A 24,619-nucleotide genomic window follows, 5' to 3' on the forward strand; every position below is an offset into this window, starting at 1 on the left:
TGCTCCTGGTGTTTATTTATTTCCTTCCGAGCAAATTATAAGACATAGTGCATTTTCAAGCTATGCGCTTGTGGACAAACCAAACAGCTTTCATGTCAATGTTCATTCACCATATAGCTGAGATCTTTCATTAGTGAAAATGAGGCATAAGACAACTCATGTAAAACACGGCCTCAATTCATTAAAAAGGAAATTAAAACACGGTGCCGGAAAGGAACCGTCTCAGAAGTCGACAAAATGTAAGCTGTTCCTTTGGAGCAGGTTGATCAGCCAGATAACATTGTGCTCTTTTGATGATCTAATGAGCTACCTAAGAAGAAGAGCCCGGCTGGATCCAGATCTGAGCACAACAGGCTTCTACCGGCTGGCAATTCCCAGAAACTGGTCTTCTGTCTCCGACAGGGGAGGTACAACATACCTTAGTTCTATGAATCTCTCTACTTCTCCTTTAAGACCACCCAAGTTGGTGGCCATTACTCCATCTTGCTGGAAGTGAACTCTGCAAGTACCATCTTTTGCCTGTTCTTAATCTTCCAAAAGTCAGCTTAATTGGGAGGCCAAAGTTTTGTAATATTCTACTTTAGGTACTTCCTAAGACTTCAGAATACCAAGTGAGTTAAAAGAAAGCAACCACTTTACCCCTTTGAAGAACAGATTCAATATCATAAGCTGTCCTTGGAAGTCTCACTAGTTTCAAATGTGGTTTTCTATGTGGCAAAACCATAGTTCAAGAAATAAAAGGCCAAAATCAACTTGGGCACGCAGAGTCAATGGATTGGCAGGCTTCAGGGAACCGGGTCCCTCCCCCAGTGGCAGTAAATAAGCAGATCAAATGAAAGGAGTGTTCTTACCAGTTAGTTTCTTTAGTAATCACAGCGAGAGACAATGGAGTGCACATCTCTCTAGAAATGACATTGCTCCCAGTAACAGTTCACCCCCTCTGTCCCCATTAATCTACGCCACTCCTGCACCGGGTAATCTGATCTTGTTGCTCTCTGCTCTATCACTCTCAAAACCCATCTAGTCTTAGGTGAAGGGGGATCAAGAATGCTGTCCAAGGACATTGAACCTGCCAGCTGTCTCTCTTGGCGTTTCCTCTTCTAGCAGTTCCTCACCCAGTATTTCCCAGCTCTCCCCCTCTGGACTACGCCCCTCTGCAAACCACTGTTCTAAATCAATACTGTCCTCCTGCCCTTGGGAAGGTTCAGCACAAGGTGGTGGATGGTTCCCACAATTCCTCCTCTGTCCAGCCCCTCAATATCATGTCCCTCAATATCAACCTGGATACTTAATTAAAAGGAATATTCTGTATGGTTCCCACAGTCCCCTGATATGCGACGAGGCACAGTAATCATGAATGTATGGGATGTACACACATAGCAATCTATGTGCCACTCCAGAGGCATACCTAGGCTCCCTTGCGCCCTTGGCAAGGGGTTGTATCAGTGTCCCCAACGTTCCTTGTACCCTTGCCAAGGAGATGTGCCTGGCCGTCCACAGCAGCTGAGGAGTGATCTGGGGCCACTCTGACCCAAAGGGGAGAGGCATGATTTTTGCACCTGCCTGGACCTGTGCCTTTTTTGGGGGGGACGGGACCTGTCTAACCCTTAGGCATGCCCCTCCAGCATGGGATGTTCAACGCATTTTTGTGAGGACAAACCTCAGAACAGAAACCACATGGCGACATGTATAGACTCTGCACACTAGGACAATTGTGTGAAATGGGCAATGATGTTCATGATTCCTTTTCAGCAGAGGTGCCAACTACAGGGGGCAGAAGGGGCTTCGTCCCCCTCAATATTCATGGGGAAGGGACTGAGCCCCCCAATATTGAGGGGGCTGCCATCCCCCACCACTGCCAGGCGAGCACTTGTGGGTGCAGGAAGCATGGATGGTGAAGATCACACTCTGTGCCCTCATCTCCCACCACTGATGGGAGAGTGCTGGTGCCCTGGGTGGGAGTGGGACATGTCACATGATGCCAGGTCCCTTCAATGTGTGTGGGAAGTTGGTGCCCCTGGTTTTTAGATTCCCGAATGAGCAGCATCTCAGTGTCTTCTCTTGTGCTTTGGAATATATATGTCTTGGATGTGTTACGTGAAATTCCCCACCCACTAATATCATAAAGAAAAGAGAGAGTGCCAGATTTACCTTTTATCCTAAAGCAAAGTTACAGGCCGTTATGATTTTTCAATATCTTAGGCAAAAGGTTTGACACATAGTAATTTTTAGTTTTTTAAAAAGCCTCCTTAATTTGAAGGGACACTGTCAGGTAGTTTAAGCTCAGAATTTGACCTACTTTAAAATGTTACAAATTACAATCTAGGACAGGCTTCCTTTTCAGACTTTTGTCGTTTATTACTAAACATGACAAAGGAACACCACTGACAGCAAGAAGGCTTGGGATCAAGATTCTCATACATTTGTTCAATTGGGGAGGAAATTTCCACCCAGATGGAGTCACCTAGGATACCTCTGTGAGCTAGATAAGTGCAAAGCCTTCATTTCCAACAAGTATTCAAACAGGATTCCTCTACCCTCAAGACTTTCTAAATCATGGATGGGGAACCTGAAGTATACCCGAAGGAGCGTCTCCACCCCCATCGTTCACCTCAGACACTGAGGTCCAGCTTCGATGGCCTTCTGGCGGTTTCCTCACTGCGAGAAGTGAATCTACAGGGAACCAGGCAGAGTCCACAGTAACAAAACACCTTTATTTCCTTGGGAGCTTGCCTAATTTCTGACTATGGGGGTTACCCTTTGGGGACCTGAATCATGGCTGAATGCCCCCCTAAAACACACAAGGAGCTTGATAAGAAGACTGAAACAATGCAATTTGAGATCATGCTCTGTCAGAAAAAGGATAGTGATCAATGACATGGCCTTTAGTATTTTTTAGAGCAGAAAGCATTCCTATGTGATCCCCACCCCGGTAAATGTAACTCAAAATCTGAAATAAAGCTGGACAAATCTCCCAAGAGTTCCCAGCAAAACAAACACACCAAGGACCCTCTTTTATAGATCCCGAGCGAGTAATCAGACGACATCATTTCAGGGATGTTATCAAAGAGAAAATGTTATTTCCTTGTATAGTAATCAGCAATATGAGAGGCATTAAAATCCACTGTGCCAAAGTGCACAGGCAGCATCCATAAAATAATCTCTAAATACAATCAAAGCAGCGTGGCAGATAAGATGAAAGCTACGAACGGTAAGGAGTCCAGGGTTTTGTAAATGTCCCTAAAACCGAGGCGTGAACTTCTCATGAACCTTGGTTTTTATTGTTACCTGATTAATAATTTGCAAAGCGTTTGGCTGTTTTAAACATAGATCCTTTTGACTTAAGTTCCCCAGTGAAGGTTATTCCTTAAAAGCTGTACGGGAAGCTGGAGGCCCCTTTCTGGATTTCAAGATGCAGGTTCAGAAGAATGCAATCACCATGGATGAAAAGATGGCACACCATCAGGAGTGAGGCCTTCTGTCTGGGACGTGAGACTTGCTCCTGAGTAGACATGGTTAGGATTGCAGCCTAAGAGCAGAATCCAATAAGCTCTAAATATTTGAGAATGCAACACCTTACGCTTGCTATCCTACCCTTCTCCTTAGGATTATCTCTGCTATCAGTAAGAAACCACCAACAACACATTGGGTGCAAAGGATACAAACCCCCATGGATCCCCTGGGGGGGTCTGATTCAAGGGGGCAGGGGTGCTAACTTGCATAAAATATTTTTTTTTGGGGGGGGGTAGGTAAGCCCTGCCTGTATCACATAGTCAACCACATGACACGGTGCACACACACCATTCGAATGGCCATGCCCAACAACTTTGCGGGGGCCCTGGCCCCTTAAATATTTTATGGGGGGTAAAGACCCCTTGGCCCCTAGGAGTTGGCTTCTATGAACGGAGGCCAATCTGAGGGTCTCCCAGAGCTGTTTCAGCAAATAATGAGGGGATGGAATTATCCCCTTTTGCTGTGGCCAACATGAGCTACCAGGTTTCGAAATGCAGCAATGGATTCCTCACTCTGTCCCCCAGTTCCCTGGTGCCCGGGATTTTGATTGCTCTGTAACCATTAGTACTGATATTTCCACTCTTGAGCCCCACTTACGGGATCAGGGCAATTATTTCTGAACTCGGCGTCTTCACAAGCTGAAGCCATAATTATGCTTTTATAAATATCCAGCACAAAGGTCATTTTAAAACAAGGAGACAGGTTTTTATAAAAATGCGCATTGTACACGCACAAACATAGCCTATTGTTATTCGCACCGCACATCACAGATAGATGGCGAACACCTGGGTGTCTCACGGGGCCAGCAAAATCTTAATAAGTGAACCTCGGCACATGCCAAAAAAACAAGACACACTTCATCTTTCCATTGTCTGGCACGCCAAGGGCAGAAGCCAAGTGTTTGGCTTCAACATCTCCTCTGAAACTAACAGGGTCTTGCCTTCACAAAACTCCATTTCCCTGACACAAAGGAAACCACAAGCGGAAGCAATTATACATCCCTTGCCATGTTTTTAAATGATAACTCCAAGTATTCCTATTCTCAGTACTAAAGTCAAGCTGTGACAATTTGCACAAGCACTTAAGACTCCTTGCAAATTAGTCCTTCTGGTACAGCAGATCTGAAATGAAATGAAATGAAGACAACCGCTCCCCGCCTGAACAGACAACAGTCGATAAGACCTTAAATAACATTTACATATTATATGTAATATTTCAAAAAATGCTATATTAAGCTTGAACTGGGGCTATATTTTACTGGAGTTTCTAGACAAATTAAAGCCATTTATCATCCCCCCCAAACCCCCCACACAAACCACACCACAATCTGTTCTAAAATATCTCATTAACTTTGCATCCATAGGCAAATGTTGTAATGCGTATTTCTGCTCGGTCTGAAGACTCAAACAGCCAGAAAAGAACTATAAGAAATTATTGGTTTCAACTTCGTGACATGCTGATCTCTCCCTTTCTTTTTTATTGAATGAACTTGAAGCGTTGTGGATGCTGCCTTGATTAACACAAATGTATACGAGGCAGGCGGTAAGAAAAATGGCAGTGATGTTTGGGGGAGTTTCCTTGTTAAGATGAAAGGAGGTGTCAGATTTAAAAGCAGCGCTGTCAACTGATTAATGATTTTTTAATCTTTGATTATTCTGGCTTTTAACTGATTAATTGCAGCACTTAAATTGCATGGAATTAATTTAAGTACAGTGGAACCTCAGTTTATGAACACCTCGGTTTATGAATTTTCGGTTTATGAACACCGCGGACCCATCTGGAACGGATTAATTCATTTTCCATTACTTTCAATGGGAAAGTTCGCTTCAGTTTATGAACGCTTCAGTTTATGAACGGACTTCCGGAACCAATTACACCCATGCTTCAGTTTATGAACGCTTCAGCTTAAGTACTCCGCGGACCCGTCTGGAACGGATTAATCCACTTTCCATTACTTTCAATGGGAAAGTTCGCTTCAGTTTATGAACGCTTCAGTTTAAGTACTCTGCGGACTGTCTGGAACGGATTAATCCACTTTCCATTATTTTCAATGGGAAAGTTCGCTTCAGTTTATGAACGCTTCAGTTTATGAACAGACTTCTAGAACCAATTGTGTTCATAAACCGAGGTACCACTGTACTGCAAACTCAATAAGTACACATATTTTGGGGAACGTGACGGAAGGCAACTTTTAACCTGAGATAACTCACACTTCAAATGTAGCTATTATTCACTGATGGAATATCACATAACTTTTCCAGCATATTTGCGAACGGAGAATAAACTCGACCTCAGTGACATATCAGCCATCATGCATCGCCATCACCAAATAAACAAGTTCAAAGCTGGTCAGTATTGTGTAAGGTCTAGGTTTAAAAGCCACTGAGACATTTCTGAGCTCTCTTAGCGATAGTTACTTGGTTAGGTAAAGGTAAAGGGGCCCCTGACCATCAGGTCCAGTCGTGTCCGACTCTGGGGTTGTGGCGCTCATCTCACTCTATAGGCCGAGGGAGCCGGCGTTTGTCCGCAGACAGCTTCCAGGTCATGTGGCCAGCATGACAAAGCTGCCTCTGGCAAACCAGAGCAGCGCACGGAAACGCCGTTTACCTTCCCGCCGGAGCGGTCCCTATTTATCTACTTGCACTTTTACGTGCTTTTGAACTGCTAGGTGGGCAGGAGCTGGGACTGAGCAATGGGAGCTCACCCCGTTGCAGGGATTCAAACCGCCGACCTTCTGATCAGCAAGCCCTAGACTCTGTGGTTTAACCCACAGCGCCACCTGGGTCCCAGTTACTTGGTTAGCAAGAGCCAAAGAGGTCTGTGGACAGTATAAAGACACACACAGAGAAATATGATTCAGTTTGCATTCATTTTGAAGGGGAATCTTCCTAAATTCCACTTCATGAAACAATATGTGGACTGATATTTGCACTGCTCTGAATTTTGCAATGAAGTTCTCCAACCGAATAATGTATGCAAAATTGCATATATGAGGAGAAAGTGTGTACAAATGCATATATTAGTGACTAATTCCTCGACTGAAGCTTGAAATCCTCCTTAAGATAATCCTTCATCACCGAGAAAATAGCGATAGGGATATAGATAGATAGAGATACAGATAGAGATAGAGAACTAAAGATGCAACCACCTATGGTTTCAATTTCACAAATATAGCCAAAGGAAATGTGTCCCTCCACCAAATAAAATAAAATAAACGCTTCCTGGAGTAGCATCGTGTTAACACTTACCTGCATAATCCGTTCTTGCGTAATGTCCATCTTCTGACTTTGTAGTGGTGGTTGTGTTATCTGAAAGACAAAACATGTGTCCTGTTTTGCTACGTTCTGCTCGGGCATTTCCTGTTCTGGTAACGTGTTGTCTTCTACTTTTGAATCGCAGCACAGGATCGTACCCAACAAAGTTAGCCTGTTTTTGCAAGGACTTCTGCTTGTGCAACATAATGCCTCCTCCCTCTCTTCTCTGAACCTCCACACCCCCCCAAAAAATCATTAGGGGGTTCCCCCACAAGCCCCTGGAGCAGATTTTGGGGATATGGGTCGCACACATGAACAGAGAGGAGATGGAGTGGAAGTTCCATAGTGGAAATGGAAGTCCTTGCATGAATGGGACGACTTCCTTGGATACAACCCAGAGCTCCCACAAGCTAGCTTTACTCTACCAGTGAATGGTAACACAGGAACAGTTCATATGCCCTTCTTGCCTGCTTCCTGTGGGATGCAATCCATTGGTGCAGTCAAATGCAACATTCCTTGTTTCCCTAGAGTAGGCACAGGCAGTGTAACTTCCTGTTCCATTGGTCTGGAGCTTCCTCCCCCTGCATGTGACCTGGGAAATGGGTGTGGCTGACTCCTTAAAAGAACTGAATCATGCAGCCATTTCCTCATTCTGTTTTGTCTTTCTATTGTCTTGCTGTTCTCTTGCAGCCATTTTGTTGTTTTAGTGTAATTTTGCTGTCTGCTGGCTCTCAGCCAGCAGCACATGAGTTCAGTCTCCTTATGAGATGAACTCACTGTTTATTTGTGTAAAGCCTGCCTTTCAGGAATCATATCACGAACTGAAATGTGAATAAACTTGTTGCGACTTCACTCAGAAAGACTCTTGTGTCTTTAATCTTTTAAGAGGGATTAAAGGGGACGCCAGGAAATAATCTTAACTAAGAGATTCAAACGAATCTGCAAACTAGCTTCCAGCTACATTGAGGGGAATTTGCTCTGCTACATCACTTACTAGCGTGAGCGAAGGAAGGATAATAATTATCCAATATATCCTTTCCTACTATCCTTAACATTCCCACACTTCCTTGAAAAACCAGTTCAAATGCCTCACAGGAATGGCACCACCTCAGATAACTTAGCTGAGAGGGTCACGCTTTTGAATGTGGCTCGAGGTTAAACTCACCCTGAATGTGTGAAGCTGTCTTGTACACGGGATTTTTTTTTACCACGGATGCTCATTCAGTGCATAATGCTACAGGCATGAGGTCTGTACTGCATGCCTTGCTGAATGGTTGGGTTGGCTGGAAAACATATGTATTGCTGGTATCTCAAAGAAAATACTCCTATTCACTGTAAAGGAAGGGGCTTTTCCATTCACTTGAAGAGTAGTCTCCATGGTCACAGCTATCTGTCTGATTGTTTAACAAAAGGCAGAATAATGGGTAAGGTCAAAGATCTCCTGAATGAATACATACTTTTTCAAAAGCAATACAATGACATAATTGTGAAATTATATATTTTATGCTGTTATAGATCTGGCTTTTTTGGGGGGGGGGAATTGCTGGCATTTTCAACAATCACCTCCATTAAAGAAGAATGGATTAAAAAAGTACATAAAGGGATAACAAAAAAAAACCCCAAGCTTCTTAATATGTAGGTGTAGAAGATATGGCTGGGTCCATGTGTCTGAAATGACCTTCAGCTTCAGTGGAGATGTTAGACGGGGGAAAAGAAAATAGTTTTAGAAAATAGTTTAAAGGCCTGTTTTGTGACTCTTCCTGCTGCTTCTCCTAGTGCCTCCATTTGTTTCTTTTTTCAGAACGGAACAGAATTTAACTTTTTAAAAAATGGCAGAACAAAATCACCCCAGTTTTGATACAGTGGAAGAAATCACTGGGATAAAAATGCACTTTAAAAATAAATAAATCAAAAATGAAACCCTTGCCCAAAGCCCAAGTGGACGTTTTCTTAAATTAAGAGGGCATCTGGCAAGTTGTCACACTTCCAAGAATGGACCATCTGCCTCGGGGATTATGAATGAAACAAAACAGAAACCCAGCGGGCCTGTGGATTCCAGTATAGGCACCACGTACAGAAGATGACTGCATGCCAATGAGTTCAATGGGGCTTTCCCACAAGTAAGCTCAACCTGAAATGGCTCAGGTTGAAAAAAGAGGGAACTGCTCTTTTGCTTCCAGGAGCGGAGAGGTGTTCATTTTATGCGCCATGCAAGCTACAAACTAAGAAAATTCAAATCCTGTGCTCAGAGTAACCTACCGTACTTTTCCGTCTATAAGACGCCCCCGTGTACAAGACACCCTTATTTTGGGGGACTCAAATTTAAGAAAATGTGGGGAGATGGCACAGAGTTGCTGAGCTTTTTTGTGGAGGATTGCCCAGAGTTGTTCAGCTTGGGGGGGGGGATTACCCAGGTTTGTTGAGCTTTTTTTGAGGGGGGGTGGTCGAAAACCGTTCACCTGCACGCACCTCCCATCTGTCCCATCGCCGGCAGAAGCTGCCAGTCGCCCGCCCAACTGCCGGAGCATCAGCCAATCAACACCGCCCATTGACGCAGCAACCAATAACACGCACAATAGCCACTGACAGCTGTGGCAGCAACCAATCAAATGTCCACCCTATGTACTACCCATGTATAAGACGCCGACCACTTTTAAGCATGATTTTTAAAGAAAAAGCATAGTCTTATACATGGTATAAGCATAGTCTTATACAAGTACAGTATCTCTGTGCTCTGTGGTGGCGGGTGACTGAGGGCACGGACCCTCCAACCTCAGCCTTCCCCCACAGGCTTGCCTTATTTACAACCACTTTTGGTTGAAATGACCAGGATGGTTGCAAAAACAAAGCAACTTTGACTTGACTATTTACAACCAGCCCAGGGTTGGCTGTCAGTTTCCTCCTCCTCCTCCTCCTCCTCCTCCTCCTCCTCCTCCTCCTCCTCCTCCTCCTCCTCCTCCTCCTCCTCCTCCTCCGTCTCTTTATTATCCTTGTGTGACTTTTCAGGGAGGAAGATGGGGACAAAACTAGAGAAAGTGGGCTCTACCTGTCCTTGCCAGTACCAATGGGTACATAAAGAAGTAGAGACCTCAATTTTGACCACACAGTGGGAAACTGTTTTAACCGCTTTAACAATTTATGGACCATAAATTGAGGCTCATAGAGCAATAAATAGTATTTAGAATATACTGGACCCCATTATGGTTGTTTTAAAAAGGGCTATCTAACGTATCTAACTGTTAGAGATGTAATAGCGATAATGCTTCTTTAAAACATATGGTCCCCCCCCCCATTGTCCTATATTGAAAGATTTTTGGCAGAAAGTAATTAAAGCTATCTGGAAAAGACCCTGATGTTGGGAAAGATGGAGGGCACAAGGAGAAGGGGACGACAGAGGATGAGATGATTGGACAGTGTTCTCAAAGCTACCAACATGAGTTTGACCAAACTGCGGGAGGCAGTGGAAGACAGGAGTGCCTGGCGTGCTCTGGTCCATGGGATCACGAAGAGTCGGACACGACTAAACGACTAAACAACAACAACAACAACAATTAAAGCTATCAACAAAACTGTACGGAACAACTTTACATTTACAGAGCAAATTATCCTCTTGAACTATAAACCCAGCACATGGAACCTTACAAAAGGACTATACAACATAGCTGTCAAGTTTTCCCTTTTCTCGTGAGGAAGCCTATTCAGCGTAAGGGAATTTCCCTTTAAAAAAGGGAGAACTTGACAGCTATGTTATACGAGCGGACTCTCTGTGCCCTTACAACAGCAAAAAGACTGATACTGATGAACTGGAAAAATAAAAATGCGGCTCCCTTCTACAATTGGATTGAAGACTTCTACGAACTCACAACATATGAACAACTTGTATATAAATGCAGACTTGCCATGGACAAATTCAATGATATTTGGAATCCATTCTTACAAATACTGTCATAGGTTAAGATCTGGTGAAGTACAATAACAACTTTGTAAAATACACAGTTTTGGATTTCCCCCTTCCCCCTTTATTTCCCCTTGTACATGGGTTCTGTTTCTCTCTCTCTCTCTCTCTCTCTCTTTCTCTCTCTTATTTATGTCTCGCCATGTTTGGTGCACATATAATTATGTACTTTTTTGAATTTTCAATAAAGTTGTTATTAAAAGCAACAAGAAAACAACCCAAAGGGTGCCATTCAGAAAGAAACTAGCCTAATCCAGCAAGCGGCCTGTGTGATGGCATTGTTGAGGGCACTACTGGTTTCCCAGTATACAAACACAGCTTGTTGCTGGTGCTTACTGGAGGGATCTTGGAGCTGTACAGGCAAGTAATGGCAAGAGTATCAGGTTGGTTCTGCCATGCTACCCCACCCCAAGCATCTCTCACCTTGTAAGGGACAGTGCTGGACAGTGCTTTGGAAGCCATGAGAGCACTAATGCCCCACTTATATTGCAGCATAGGAGCCAACTTCTAGGGGCTGTCATCCATACCTGCCAAGTTCCTGCCGGAAAAATAAGGGATCGGCAGACCGGAAGAAGCGCTGCTGCCATTTTGGAACTGGGCGGAGAGCATGCTCAGAAGCGACTTTCGATGCTGCTTTGCCCAGTTCCAAAATGGCCGCCATGCCAGAAATCGCTTCTGTGACATGTGCAGAAGGAGCCTCCCCCGGCTGGTAAGTAAACCGGGAGAAAATAAAATAAAATCCGTTTTTCCAGCTAGGAATGGCTGGAAAAACAGGGGTTTCCTGGGAAATACGGGAGACTTGGCAGCTATGCTGTCATCCCTTCGCCCCCCTCAATAATTTTTTTCAGACCCCACCCCAGTGTTGACGGGCACCACTATTTAAATGGTCTGTGTGATCGACTATGTGGGGTAGTGCTTACCTGGGCCCCTGCTGCCCTAATACCATATTTTCCCGTGTATAAGAAGATTTTATATATATATTAAAAATGTTTAAATTTGGGGGTTGTCTTATACACTGATAGTGCCGAGGGGGGGGGGATTGGCGGCAGCCGCGAGCAGGAGATTGTCAGCGGAGATTGGGCGGGTGATTGGTGGCTGCGGCAAGGCTTGCTGGCGATTGGCTGCTGCTGCGGCAATTGGGAGGGTGATTGGCGGTGCTGTCGGCGAGTGGGCAGGCGACGGGTGGCTTCGGCGAGCCATAAGAACTCTGGGCAATGCCCCCCATTTCCTTAATTTGGGGTCCCAAAAAATAGGGGTCGTCTTATAAAAGGAAAAATATGGTAAATGTTATCACAACCACCAGATGAGATAAGATGTCGAAATCTAAAGCACTGAGAGCTGTTAGTACAGAAGAGCAGAATTCAATCACGTAGAACTGTACAATGGATTGTGGTCCTGGTCAACAAAGATACACTCCCATCTCTTCGATGGGATCTGTAAGAAGAGTCTAATAATAAAGCAGTTTCTCGCTTCCATTCCCCCCGCCTTTTCTTTCTCTTTCACTCACACGAAAGAAAATAATAATAAAAAAGAACAAGGACCACTCTTGGAAATGAATTTTGCTCGGAGCATTACCTTGACATCGACCCAAAGACATGACTTCAATTTTCTCCTGTTTCTGGCATGATGCTTCTTTGATCTGGCACGCATTATCATAAGATTTCCCATCGGAAGCACAGAGAGGATTGAAGTTGGTCTGAGAACAGTCAATGTTGCACACGCACCTGGAAGGATGAAAAAAAAGGCGAGCGTAAAACTCAAATAAAAAAAAAACCTAGCTATTAAGAATGGGTAATAACCCCATTCCCATTTCTGTAAAGCAGAAATGCAGTAAAACTGGGTTTGCACTGCTAACTTGATAGGTGTTAAGTACAGTGGTGCCTCGCTTAACGAATGCCCTGCTTAACGAAATTTCCGCTTAACGAAAGTTTTTTCTAGCGGAGGTTGCCTCGCTAGACGAATTCGTTTTACGAAAAATTCGTCTAGCGAATTGCGGTTTCCCATAGGAATGCATTGAAATTCAATTAATGCGTTCCTATGGGCAAAAAAAAAAAATCAAAACAAATTCAATGCATTCCTATGGGATTCCCTAGATGAATTTTTCGTTATAAGAAAAGAACCGTGGAACGAATTAAATTTGTCTAGTGAGGCACCACTGTAGCAATAAAGACATTTCCCCAGACTTGGGTCTCCAGCTAGAATTCCCACTCTTCCTGACCACTGGTCCTGCTAGCAAGGGATGATGGAAGTTGGAACCCAAAAATAGTTTGGGAAAGTGTGATCTAAGAAAACAGAAGAAGGATCCTGCTGGTTCATGCCAAAGGCCCAGGTAGACACTAAATCAACTAACCGCTGTGTTGCAAGCTCCAGACTTGAGACAACAGCGGCAACACGTAGACCGATGAATGATGAGGGCATAAATGTATGTATATCTTTATAAGTTGTATATACATAATTATGTATATCTTTATAATTTGCAGCAAAGCGATATTCAAGAGTACAGTCCATATAGTACGTAACATAGTTTTCATGACCACTGCTCCTTAGAAGTTGACTGTATAAATTTCTGAGTTGAACACTGAGAAAGACCACGTCAAAACAGTGTCATTAGCCGGATCACTGTCATTATATCACTGGATGAATTTTATTTTATTTTGATGCTATATGGACTGTACTCTTGAATATCGCTTCGCTGCAACTTATAGAGATATACATAAAGATACACATTTATGCCCTCATCCTTCATCGGTCTAAAGCAGGCATCCCCAAACTTCGGCCCTCCAGATGTTTTGGACTACAAGTCCCATCTTCCCCGACCACTGGTCCTGTTAGCTAGGGATCATGGGAGTTGTAGACCAAAACATATGGAGGGCCGCAGTTTGGGGATGCCTGGTCTAAAGGCCCGGGTAGGCCTGCATCCTATTCTCACAGTAGCCAACCCAGATACCTATGGGAGGTCTTCAAGCAGGACTTCAGTACAATAGCAACCAGAGGCTCAGATGTGTAAGAACCTTCCAGTCAGAGCTGCCCAGAGAGAGGACCTCTTTGGTGGTAGTACCCACACCTGCCAACTGTCCCAGAAAGAATGGGACACCCCCCTTTTTTTCTTGTGAGGACAGCGGCCAAAATGGCCGCTGCCATTTTTGTGATTTCGAGCTATATTCTCACCCCCAAAGTACTTTTTCAGGGCAGCAATCTTACGTGACACCCCAAAACACGTGGTTTGGGGCGCTGTACCTGAAAAATGCTTTTTTGGGAGGCTACAATCTCACACAGGTCAGGGGAGATGGGAGTTGGAGTCCCATACTTGTGGCTACCACTGGCCTAGAAAACCAGTTGCATTGAGGTCCAGTGTCATCGTCCTCCCACTCCTTTTGCTGTGGAAGACTCTCCTATCCCCTGCTTTATATATGAATTAGGGCAGGCACATGAATGACAGCCCCCTCGTGTCTCGTTCTGCCCCAAGAAGGAAGCAAAGAGAATAATAAGCAGAGAAATGATGAAGCATTGCAATCTTGTAAGTAAAAAGATCATTGTGGGGCTTGGAATATGCACATGTTCTTCAATGAAAATTAATGACCTAATAATTTATACAACACAGGACCTATTTGCATGCTTGATTTGGCCACAGTGCCAGCTTTTGTAAAAGTTATGCATTTTTATTTCATAAGTTTTGTCACAACGGGAGGTAGCGACCAGATGTCCTCTTCCTTTGCATGGTTGAGCATGACTGACTATTGTACCGATTACTACAGGGCCCAGAGCTTTGCATATGCTCTGTTGAATGTGCAGATCTCCTCACTCCAACTTTTATAGAAATCATGCCTACACACCAGTGTTCCCATAATGCATCAGCAACCACTGGGTGTGAGCAGACCAGTGCGGCAAAACTCAGGAGACAACTAACAATGCTCTTGTCTTTTGGTCCACTTCTTGTTGAGATGTTGTTCATTGAGAAAACCTCTCTGAGACTTAGCACAGCTCTCGCTCTCTGTGCACACAAGCGTATGGGCTTTGTTACTCGAAATCTCTGCAAGGCTGCAAAAATTAAAAGCCGAGAAATGCTAAATCAGCAGCATTATTAACTTTGCCATGTTGCACGCCCGCCATATAATTTATGGGGTTCATTACAAGGTATAAATGGTAACAAATTAAAGAACAGAAAGAGGCAGTAGCAATAATATCAATTTGCACATTCAAGAGTGAAATAATGGGAGAAGGGGGCTTGTAAATGTACAGATAAAGGACTAGATTTCAGGGAGGAAAGCCTGACCCTTACAAGGCCTTACATTTCCATGGGCTTTCAAGTGAAGCTTCCATGCCTTACGCCATGCACAAGATTTCCAAGCAGCTTGGTAGCATCTGCCATGCGCATGGGCCTTAAGACATCAATTCTTAAACTGCTGCATCAGCTTCAGCTCTGCTGAAATCAATGGCACTCTACTTATTACAACACATTTCAGGGCAACTCTGTACATGTTTGCTGCATGCAGCGAGTCATATTATGTTGGGGTTGCCATACGTCCGGAATTTCCTGGACATAGCCAGGAAGATACAAGGAGATAGAACCTTTAGAAGACATTTGAAGGCAGCCCTGTTTTAATTGAAGTTATATGTCAGGCATCCCCAAACTGTGGCCCTCCAGATGTTTTGGACTACAATTCCCATCTTCCGTGACCACTGGTCCTGTTAGCTAGGGATCATGGGAGTTGTAGGCCAAAACATCTGGAGGGCCACAGTTTGGGGATGCCTGTTATATGTTCTTTTAGTTTGCTGCCCTGGGGACTGTATGGCGAAGAGTGGGGCATAGCTATAGACCCTCCAAGTGTCCCTATTTTCCAGGGACACCCCTGATTTAGAGAAGCTGTCCTGGTTTCTGATTTGATCCCAGAATGTCCCACTTTTCCTTGTGAAGGACCCCTGACAGTTAAGTCCAGTCGGGAACGACTCTGGGGTTGCAGCGCTCATCTCACTTTACTGGCCGAAGGGGGCCGATGTCTTGTCCTCAGACAGTTTTTCCGGGTCATGTGGCCAGCATGACTAAGCCACTTCTGGCGAAACCAGAGCACCGCATGGAAACGCTGTTTACCTTCCTGCCGGAGCGGTACCTATTTATCTACTTGCACTTTGACATGCTTTTGAACTGCTAGGTTGGCAGGAGCTGGGACCGAGCAATGGGAGCTCACCATGTCATGGGGATTCAAACCGCTGACCTTCTGATCGGCAAGCCCAAGAGGCTCAGTGGTTTAGACCACAGCGCCACCCTTGTCCTCCCCAATTTTCCTTAGGATTTCCCTATTTTCATTGGAGAAATGTTGGAGGGTATGGTAGGATGCCTGTATTTTCATTAGAGGCATGTTGGAGGGTATGGAGTTATCTGACCCCTGAGCCATCTGAAGGCAATCCTGTATACGGATTTTTAAAAAAAAGTTTAAGGTTTTATTATGTTTTTATATGCAGTGGAACCTCGGTTTACGAACACCTCGGTTTACGAACGCCGCGGACCCATCTGGAATGGATTAATCCACTTTCCATTACTTTCAATGGGAAAATTCGCTTCAGTTTATGAACGCCTCAGTTTATGAACAGACTTCCGGAACCAATTACACCCATGCTTCGGGTTAAGTACGCTTCAGGTTGAGTACTCCGCGGACCCGTCTGGAACAGATAAATCCGCTTTCCATTACTTTCAATGGGAAAGTTTGCTTCAGTTTATGAACGCTTCAGTTTAAGTACTCCGCGGACCGTCTGGAACGGATTAATCCACTTTCCATTACTTTCAATGGGAAAGTTCGCTTCAGTTTATGAACGCTTCAGTTTATGAACAGACTTCCGGAACCAATTGTGTTCATAAACCGAGGTACCACTGTATGTTGGAAGCTGCCCAGAGTGGCTGGGGAAACCCAGTAAGATGGGCAGGGTATAAATAATAGAATTCTTATTTGTATTTGCATTCTTATTCTTGAATAGGACGTCCCTATTTTTATCGGAAAAATGTTGGAGGGTATAAGTCTCAGTGTGTGGAATAGAAGGGGTGCCATCCGGTAGCAAAATGTTTTGGGCTGGCTCTGGCAGCCTGAATCAAGTGTATGGCCTTTAAAGACTGTAAGAACTTCTCTTCAGAGCTAGAAACTGAACAATGGCAACAAAGGGAGTAAAGATGCATATTAAGGTGATGGCCTCCTTTTGTTGCTTGAACCTTCCTCTTCAGGAATGAAAGCATATGGGCTAACTCCACAGTCTGTTGGTTCTCCTCCTCGCCACTTCATAAATCATACCTTATTATTTATTGAGAGTGTTTTTTGCCTGTGTAAAAAATAGAAAGAATGAGAGACGGATGCATTATAAACCATGAATGGCTACAGAAGATTGCCCCTGCAAGGCATTGTTGATGAAGGGTGCTTAAAAAAGAAAAAAGAAAGGATATATATATATATATATATATATATATATATATATGTATAGAGGTGGATGTTTGGCAATAAAGAATGGGAGATTGCCCTATTTATATTTCACAGATAATTGCGGAGGAGCACAGAATAATCACCAGCCCTGCCTAAGATGATAAAACGGAGCTCTTCTTTACAATTTTGAATTGAACGGTCCTCTTGAACTAATGCTTGGTCCTTCCATTCAGCAATACAATAATCAAGGCTTAATCAGAAATGACTGGATGGTTTCTATGTATATGGCAAACAAGGCTGTTATCCTATAGCTCTGGTAAGGCAAAAACAAATTAGTGAGTGAAACAGCAAGTGGAGTATTATAGGGACTTGTCCACCCATTGATTTTCCTTATCTCCCAGGGATAACTTGTGCACTCCTATGTCTTTCTAATCATGTGGAAACATCCCCAGAGCACCCAAAACACTTTTGCGTCATCTCTCCAAAGCTTAAAGCAGCTTACAATAAAGCTAAGATATCTAAAAGCTTAGAAATGGCATCAAAGCAGGTCCCAAATTCAATCCGCAGCACCTACAGCAGGGGTTGCGATCAACTCTGGTCGCCCAGATTTATAGGTATTACGATAAATGGAAACTGTCCTGCCCCTATTGGGTTTGTTCTGATGGAACCTGACTAATATCAATACTGAATGTAACTCCAAATTCGGTCTCCCTCTCCCTCTCTCTGTATGTGAATGAGTAAGAGAGATTACAAACACCGCTAAGATGAAAAAAAATATTCATCAGGGTAGCCAAAGTGGTGCCCTTCCAGGTATTGTTTGACTCCATGTGGTGTTGGATTCCAACTCTCAACATGCCGGCTGGGGATGATGTGAACAACATCTCAAAGGTACCATGTTGTCCACCCCTGCCACACATGAGGGTACAGAAAAGCCATAAGTGGGCAATTCATTGGTCTCTTTGGTAAAAGATGGTCCACTCAGAAGTGCATCCCATTGAGTATCATGGGATAATAATAATAATAATAATAATAATAATAATAATAATAATACCCCACACACTCTGGGTGGCTCCCAACCCAATATTAAAAACACAACACAGCGTTAGACGTTAAAAACTTCCCTTCCCTAAACAGGGCTACCTTCAGATGTCTTTTAAAAGTAAGACAGTTGCTTATTGCTTTGACATCTGATGGGAGGGCGTTCCACAGGGCAGGTGCCACTACCAAGAAGGCCCTCTGCCTGGTTCCCTGTAGCCTCACTTTTCGCAGTGAGGGAACTCCCAGAAGGCCCTTGGCGCTGGACCTCAGTGTCCGGGCTGAACATTGGGGGTGGAGACACTCCTTCAGGTATACTGGGTCAAGAAGAAGAAGAAGAAGAAGAAGAAGAAGAAGAAGAAGAAGAAGAAGAAGAAGAAGAAGAAGAAGAAGAAGAAGAAGAAGAAGAAGAAGAAGAGTAGTAGTTTGGATTTGATATCCCGCTTATTCACTACCCGAAGGAGTCTCAAAGTTGCTAACATTCTCCTTTCCCTTCCTCCCCCACAACGAACACTCTGTGAGGTGAGTGGGGCTGAGAGACTTCAAAGAAGTGTGACTAGCCCAAGGTCACCCAGCAGCTGCATGTGGAGGAGCGGAGACGCGAACCCGGTTCCCCAGATTATGAGTCTACCGCTCTTAACCACTATACCACACTGGCTCTCATAGGGACCATTTAGGGCTCTAAGGGTCAGCACCAACACTTTGAATTGTACTCGGAAATGTCCTGGGAGCCAATGCAGGTCTCTCAGAACCGGTGTTACATGGTAAGTGTATGCACAGGATATATAAGAAAGTGTATATACAGGATACAGGAAAAAACCAACCCCTTCAAAGGCTCCCTTTTAAAGAGATCTAATATAGCTTTCTAAATTGTAGGCAACAAAACAAAAAATAAATAAAACAAAAATGCTCCTTGGTGTTAAAGGACTTACATTTACCTGGTAGCTCCTTTGAATTCAGTGGCTCAGACTTCCAAGGCAGCGTGTGCTCGGGATTATAAATGCACTTCCATAAATGTCAATACCCGGTTTTGCAAATCTACTAGCAGGACGCCTGCCTTGATGGCTGAAATATAAATGGAAACCTATTCTAGGAATATATGCTGGAAGGAACAGGTGAGGACTGGCATAACAAGCAAGCAGACCTTTCCCCCGCTTAGCTACCCATTGCCCTGGGTACGTAGGGGCTCATACTTAACGGCACCCCGGCTGGGTTTAACCATCTCATTTTCCCTACATCTGTTGTCATTTTCTTTCATATCAGCTTGATGGTTGCCATGCTGCCCTGCACAGCCTCTCCAGGTATATTTTGTGTGTGTGTGTGTGTGTGTGTGTGTGTGTGTGTGTGTGTGTGTGGCGCGTGGACATCTAGGGATGGGGGAGAATTTTGGTTCAACTTGCAATGGCAGTGAACTCTATCTGAGGTCAGAACTCTATCTGACGGATCCTGGTCAGATAAGAATACAGGTGTGTGGATTAGGTTGTGTGTCTATGAACCTTTTGGGAGCTCGGTTCCATCTCACTTTGTATGAGATACTCTGAGGGCTTTCTTTCCTTCCTTCCTTCCTTCCTTCCTTCCTTCCTTCCTTCCTTCCTTCCTTCCTTCCTTCCTTCCTTCCTTCCTTCCTTCCTTCCTTCCTTCCTTCCTTTTACAAACATTTCTAGCTGCTTGCTAGTTTGTTAACTGTCCTGAGAGTTGTCAGGAGACCCCTATCCCCCTCAAAGATCTACAATTCCTTGGATTCCTTGGGAAGAGGGACTGATCATTAACCACTCTGGAAACTGAACTTATGTGAAAGGTAATAGGGGGTCTCCTCACAACTCTTAGCACCCTTAATAAACTATATTTCACAGAATCCTTTTTGGGGGGAATGGAGACCATGGGTGTGGCCAGGAGTTATGTTGGGGGGGGAGGACTTTTGGGGGGGGCAGAACTGAGCTATCCGTGATGCAATTGGTCAGTTGGTTAAGTGTTTTTATTTATTTACTTGTTGGGGGGGCAGTTGCCCCCCTTCCCCCCTGATTAAGCCCATGGTGGAGATGCTGTGGCTGTTTAAAGGAGTACAGTCATACATCAGTTTAAGTACTTTCAGTTTAAGTACTCCGCGGACCCATCTGGAACGGATTAATCCACTTTCCATTACTTTCAATGGGAAAGTTCGCTTCAGGTTAAGTACGCTTCAGGTTAAGTACAGACTTAACTTGCGTTCTTAAACCGAGGTACCACTGTATCATAGTGTTTCGACCATATGGTGTGAACAGGGCCTGATTCTGTAAAGTGGTAGCTCGGGTTAAGAACTTTAGTTCCAGAGGTCTGTTCTTAACCTGAAACTGTTCTTAACCTGAGGTACCACTTTAGCTAATGGGGTCTCCTGCTGGTGCTGTGCCGCCGCCACACAATTTCTGTTCTCATCCTGAGATAAAGTTCTTAACCCAAGGTACTACTTCTGGGTTAGCGGAGTCTGTAACCCGAAGTGTCTGTAACCTGAGGTACCACTATACACAATATTTTCTTTCTGTCCCAGTTGGTCCATGTACACCTGCTGATATTCCTTCCCTCTTCCTTCCTTCCACAATCTGACCGCATAATTGTTCCTTTTAATAGTGAAATCAGGTGGTTTAGAGCTGACCAAAATTGGGTGGTGGTGGTTGACAAACAAGGAAGGAGGGACTGGCAGTATTGGGTGAATGCCCAGCGATGCAGAAATGAAGAACTTTAGTTTGTTTGTATTAAGGAGACAAGCCTTCTTTCACATCTCCCCTCCAAAAACAGAGCAAAATACACCACCACCACAACAACCCATGAAGTATGGTCTGCAATAAGATGAAAGTGACTTAGTTGCTTGCGCCTCTTACAGCATTTAGCCTCCTGGAGTTTCAATCACTGCTCTTCCACCTCAATGATAGGGCACACGTTTTGAAAACAGATTCAATTTGCCAGCACCCCCTAGCATGAGCTCAGGTAAAAGAATGGGGGTTGGAAACACCCTTCTGAGACCCTGGACAGCCTCTGCAAGTCTGCATAGAGCAGGCATCCGCAAACTGCGGCCCTCTAGATGTTTTGGCCTACAACTCTCATGATCCCTAGCTAACAGGACCAGTGGTCAGGGATGATGGGAATTGTAGTCCAAAACATCTGGAGGGCCGAAGTTTGGGGATGCCTGGCATAGAGAGATTCCGTAGTAGGCAGCTTCAAATGTTCACATTTGTTTGCAGACTTCTTAAAACGGCTTGAGCAAAGCCAGACACTCTCACACAGCTCAGACCCAGCCTGTTATCGTGTAGACAAGGAAGAGCACTGGCTTCTATTTCTTGTGAAAAGCATTTCGGAAAATATGTCCCATGCATTTTGGTGCTGATTTCCCCAGGCTGTAGAGCAGGCGTTTCAAGCATCTGTAGAATCAGGGTAAACAAAGCCCATCAAGGCAAGCCAACAGCAATTGATCCCTGTTTGTCACATCTTTCCTTATCTCTTATTAAAATTCCTTGCAATTCCTTTCTCACTTTGCACCCAACTCTAACCCTTTCGGTTCAATTATAATATAACCTTCATCTAGGTTGTGCCTCTCTCTGGAGACCTCAGTGCTGTATTGGCTTGCATGCCACGGCACCTTAAGGGCAAAATAAATGTCTCATTTTTCTTTTGAAAATGGCTTCAATTTAAAAAGTAGATGCAGCAATACATTGTTGCGAAGCTAGAAAGAGTCAACAGCTCAAGCTGTGCGTGCCACAAACACACACCTCATAAGGGATGTTGTCAGACATACAGGTAGTGAAGCAATAAAGTTGTTTGCCTTCAAGTCGTGTGCCTGTTCCTGATTTACTGCCCAGTCGGCAAGACTATTCTGGCAGCCTGACACTGGCCTAGGTGAGGCAGTGCCACTTACCTGGCATCTCTGCCAGTTATGGAGAGCAGAAGGGAGAAGAAGGCAGTGCAGGGCTAGGTGCCATATATGTGCAACAATGCACTGTGCCCACACCAAGCCCTCTGCTGCCGTGCCCCTCCACCTGATGAAAGTTGCAGTTCAACACCTGGAGGGTACCAGGGTTATAATAATTCTTTGGGTCTCCATATGTCTCAAGAGACAATGGACTGTGCCCCAGGGGTGAAGTCAAACCACTGCATTAGCACCTCCCCGGGGTGTGTGCTTGGGCAGGGTGTATGGAGGTCCTGTGTTCTTGGCTTCACTGATGTGGTCCAAAGGAAAGGAGAGCAATACATTGGGCACCAGCTTGGCTGCAGGAGTTGCCATAAGGAGGCATACAAACCACCACCCAACTATCTTAGGAACTTCACTCTGGATTTGTGTAGGGTTTACTCCTTGGCCTTTTCTTCTCCTAAAGGTATCCCACAAGGCAGTGGAGGTTTAGGATCAGAGTTTTTCTTCTCCTAGATGGGCTGCCTTCCCAGGTTGAAATGTACACCACTCCTTGGAGAAAAGTGGAATATCTCCATGCCTCATAAATAAGAAGAGTACCTCATATTCTTCTTTTCTTTTTATCTATCACTGGTCCTGTTAGCTAGGGATCATGGGAGTTGTAGGCCAAAACATCTGGAGGGCCGCAGTTTGGGGATGCCTGATCTAGAGTATGTCCCACAAGACAACAGGTACAATTTTTCCTAGGGGTTTACTTCCGAAGCCTTTTTCATAAATATAAGCAAAAGGTAGCAGAGGTTTAAGACCAGAGTCTTCATTTTCATAAGATGGGCTAACTTCACAGGGGTTGATGAGCCCCTGCCCTTGCCCCTAATTAGGGTAGTAAAGTCGTACCTCGGCTCCCAAATGCCTTGGGAGTTGAATGTTCCGGCTTCCAAATGATCAAAAAATGGAAGTGAGTGTTCGGGTTTTTGAATGTTCTTTTGGAAGCTGAATGTCCGCCGAGGCTTCCACGGCTTCCAATTGGCTGCAGGAGCTTCCTGCAGCCAATCAGAAGCAGCGCTTTGGAAGTCAAAAGTTTCCAGAATGGATTCTGTTCGACTTCCGAGGTAATAATTATCTCAATAATGATAATAAGCAACCGTCTTGTACAGACAGGCCACTCACATTACTGGTTTGAGCACCTCTCCTTCTTGATCTTGCCCTTGTGGCTCCCTCCCTCAGTGACCGGGGATTACACATTCATCTATTATAATTTCAGTATTTAAAGCATCTTCTGCAGCTGAAGGCAGCTCACATTTTAAGAGACATCAAAAACAATAACAATAAAAATCAGAATAAAACCACCTCCTGAGCTGCCCATCTGAAAACGATGGGTTGCCGTCTCATTAACTGCCATGCTGACCTAACCTGCAATTTTCTGTGCCTTCAAGAAACATGAGATTTGTCAATTAGATGAATGAGAACGATAACAGATGGATTTACTTTGCATTCATGGCAGGGGGTTCTCATTTTATTTTTATTTTGTTTACCTGCACCTACTATCCCTTCCAAATCAACCCCATTTTCAGTTTTCTCATGTTAACCTAAGAATTATAGTTTATTTATTTGTTATGAATAGCTACATACCACCCAACATTTTCCCCAATGAAAATAGGGACGTCTCATCAGTGGCAGAGCTTCATGCTCCTGCACCGGGGGGGTGGGGTGGAGAGCAGGGGAGGGTGGGGCTGGTGGGTGTCTTGGGGGTGGGGGGTGCCACTCACAGGGGTGGGGCATGTCCTGGGGGTGGAGTGCGCCACCTGCAGGGGCAGGGTGCCCAGTGTGGGCGGGGGGGGGGGGGTCAGCCATGATGCCACTCTGCTGGGATTGTGCTTCCGGGGGCAGGGCGCTCCCCCGCACTCCTCTTCCTCCACCAGTGCATCCCATTCCATTTTTACTATTTATACCCCACACATCATACTGGGCTGCCCCCAGCCACTCTGGACAGCTTCCAACATATATAAAAACATAATAAAACATTAAACCTTAAAAAAGAAAAACCCTATACAGGATTGCCTTCAGACGGCTCGGGGGTCAGATTACTCCATGCCCTTCAACATGGCTTTAATGAAAATACAGGCATCCTACTATACCCTCCAACATTTCTCCAATGAAAATAGGGAAATCCCAAGGAAAAGTGGGTCATTCTGGGCTCAAATCAGAAACCAGGACAGCTTCTCTAAATCAGGGATGTCCCTGGAAAATAGGGACACTTGGAGGGTCTATAGCTATGCCCCACTCTTCGCCATACGGTCCCCAGAGCAGGATACATGTAGAATCCATCCAGCAGACTAAAACCAACATATAACTTCGATTAAAACCAGACTTTGAAACTGTAGTATAAACCATTAGAAAACAAGAGCAGCACTACAGCAATGGGGGAAACATTCAGTTCATCTTCAACCTCCACCTCACTGCCCCAGGCCTGGGCAAAGAGGTGCCAGCTAAGTACCAACTGATAACAAACAACTATTCATTTGCAAAATCGCACCCAATCTTCACGCATACAATGGAAATTGTAGGAAGAGATTCCAAGGGA

The 24,619-nt window shown here is 44.6% G+C and overlaps 1 protein-coding gene across 1 annotated transcript in view; it reads right to left on the minus strand.

Moving 5' to 3' along the window:
* Positions 1-24,619, minus strand: part of TMEFF2 (transmembrane protein with EGF like and two follistatin like domains 2) — a 232,862-nt gene that overhangs the window by 41,282 nt on the left and 166,961 nt on the right. The window contains exons 6-7 of the mRNA XM_035132318.2: positions 12,298-12,446; positions 6,762-6,821 (exon numbers count right to left, since the gene is read on the minus strand). Coding sequence (XP_034988209.1) covers positions 6,762-6,821; positions 12,298-12,446 — 209 coding nt within the window. The remainder of the gene's footprint in view (positions 1-6,761; positions 6,822-12,297; positions 12,447-24,619) is intronic.

This window comes from Zootoca vivipara, chromosome 1 (genome assembly GCF_963506605.1).
Source record: "Zootoca vivipara chromosome 1, rZooViv1.1, whole genome shotgun sequence".
NCBI lineage: Eukaryota > Metazoa > Chordata > Lepidosauria > Squamata > Lacertidae > Zootoca > Zootoca vivipara.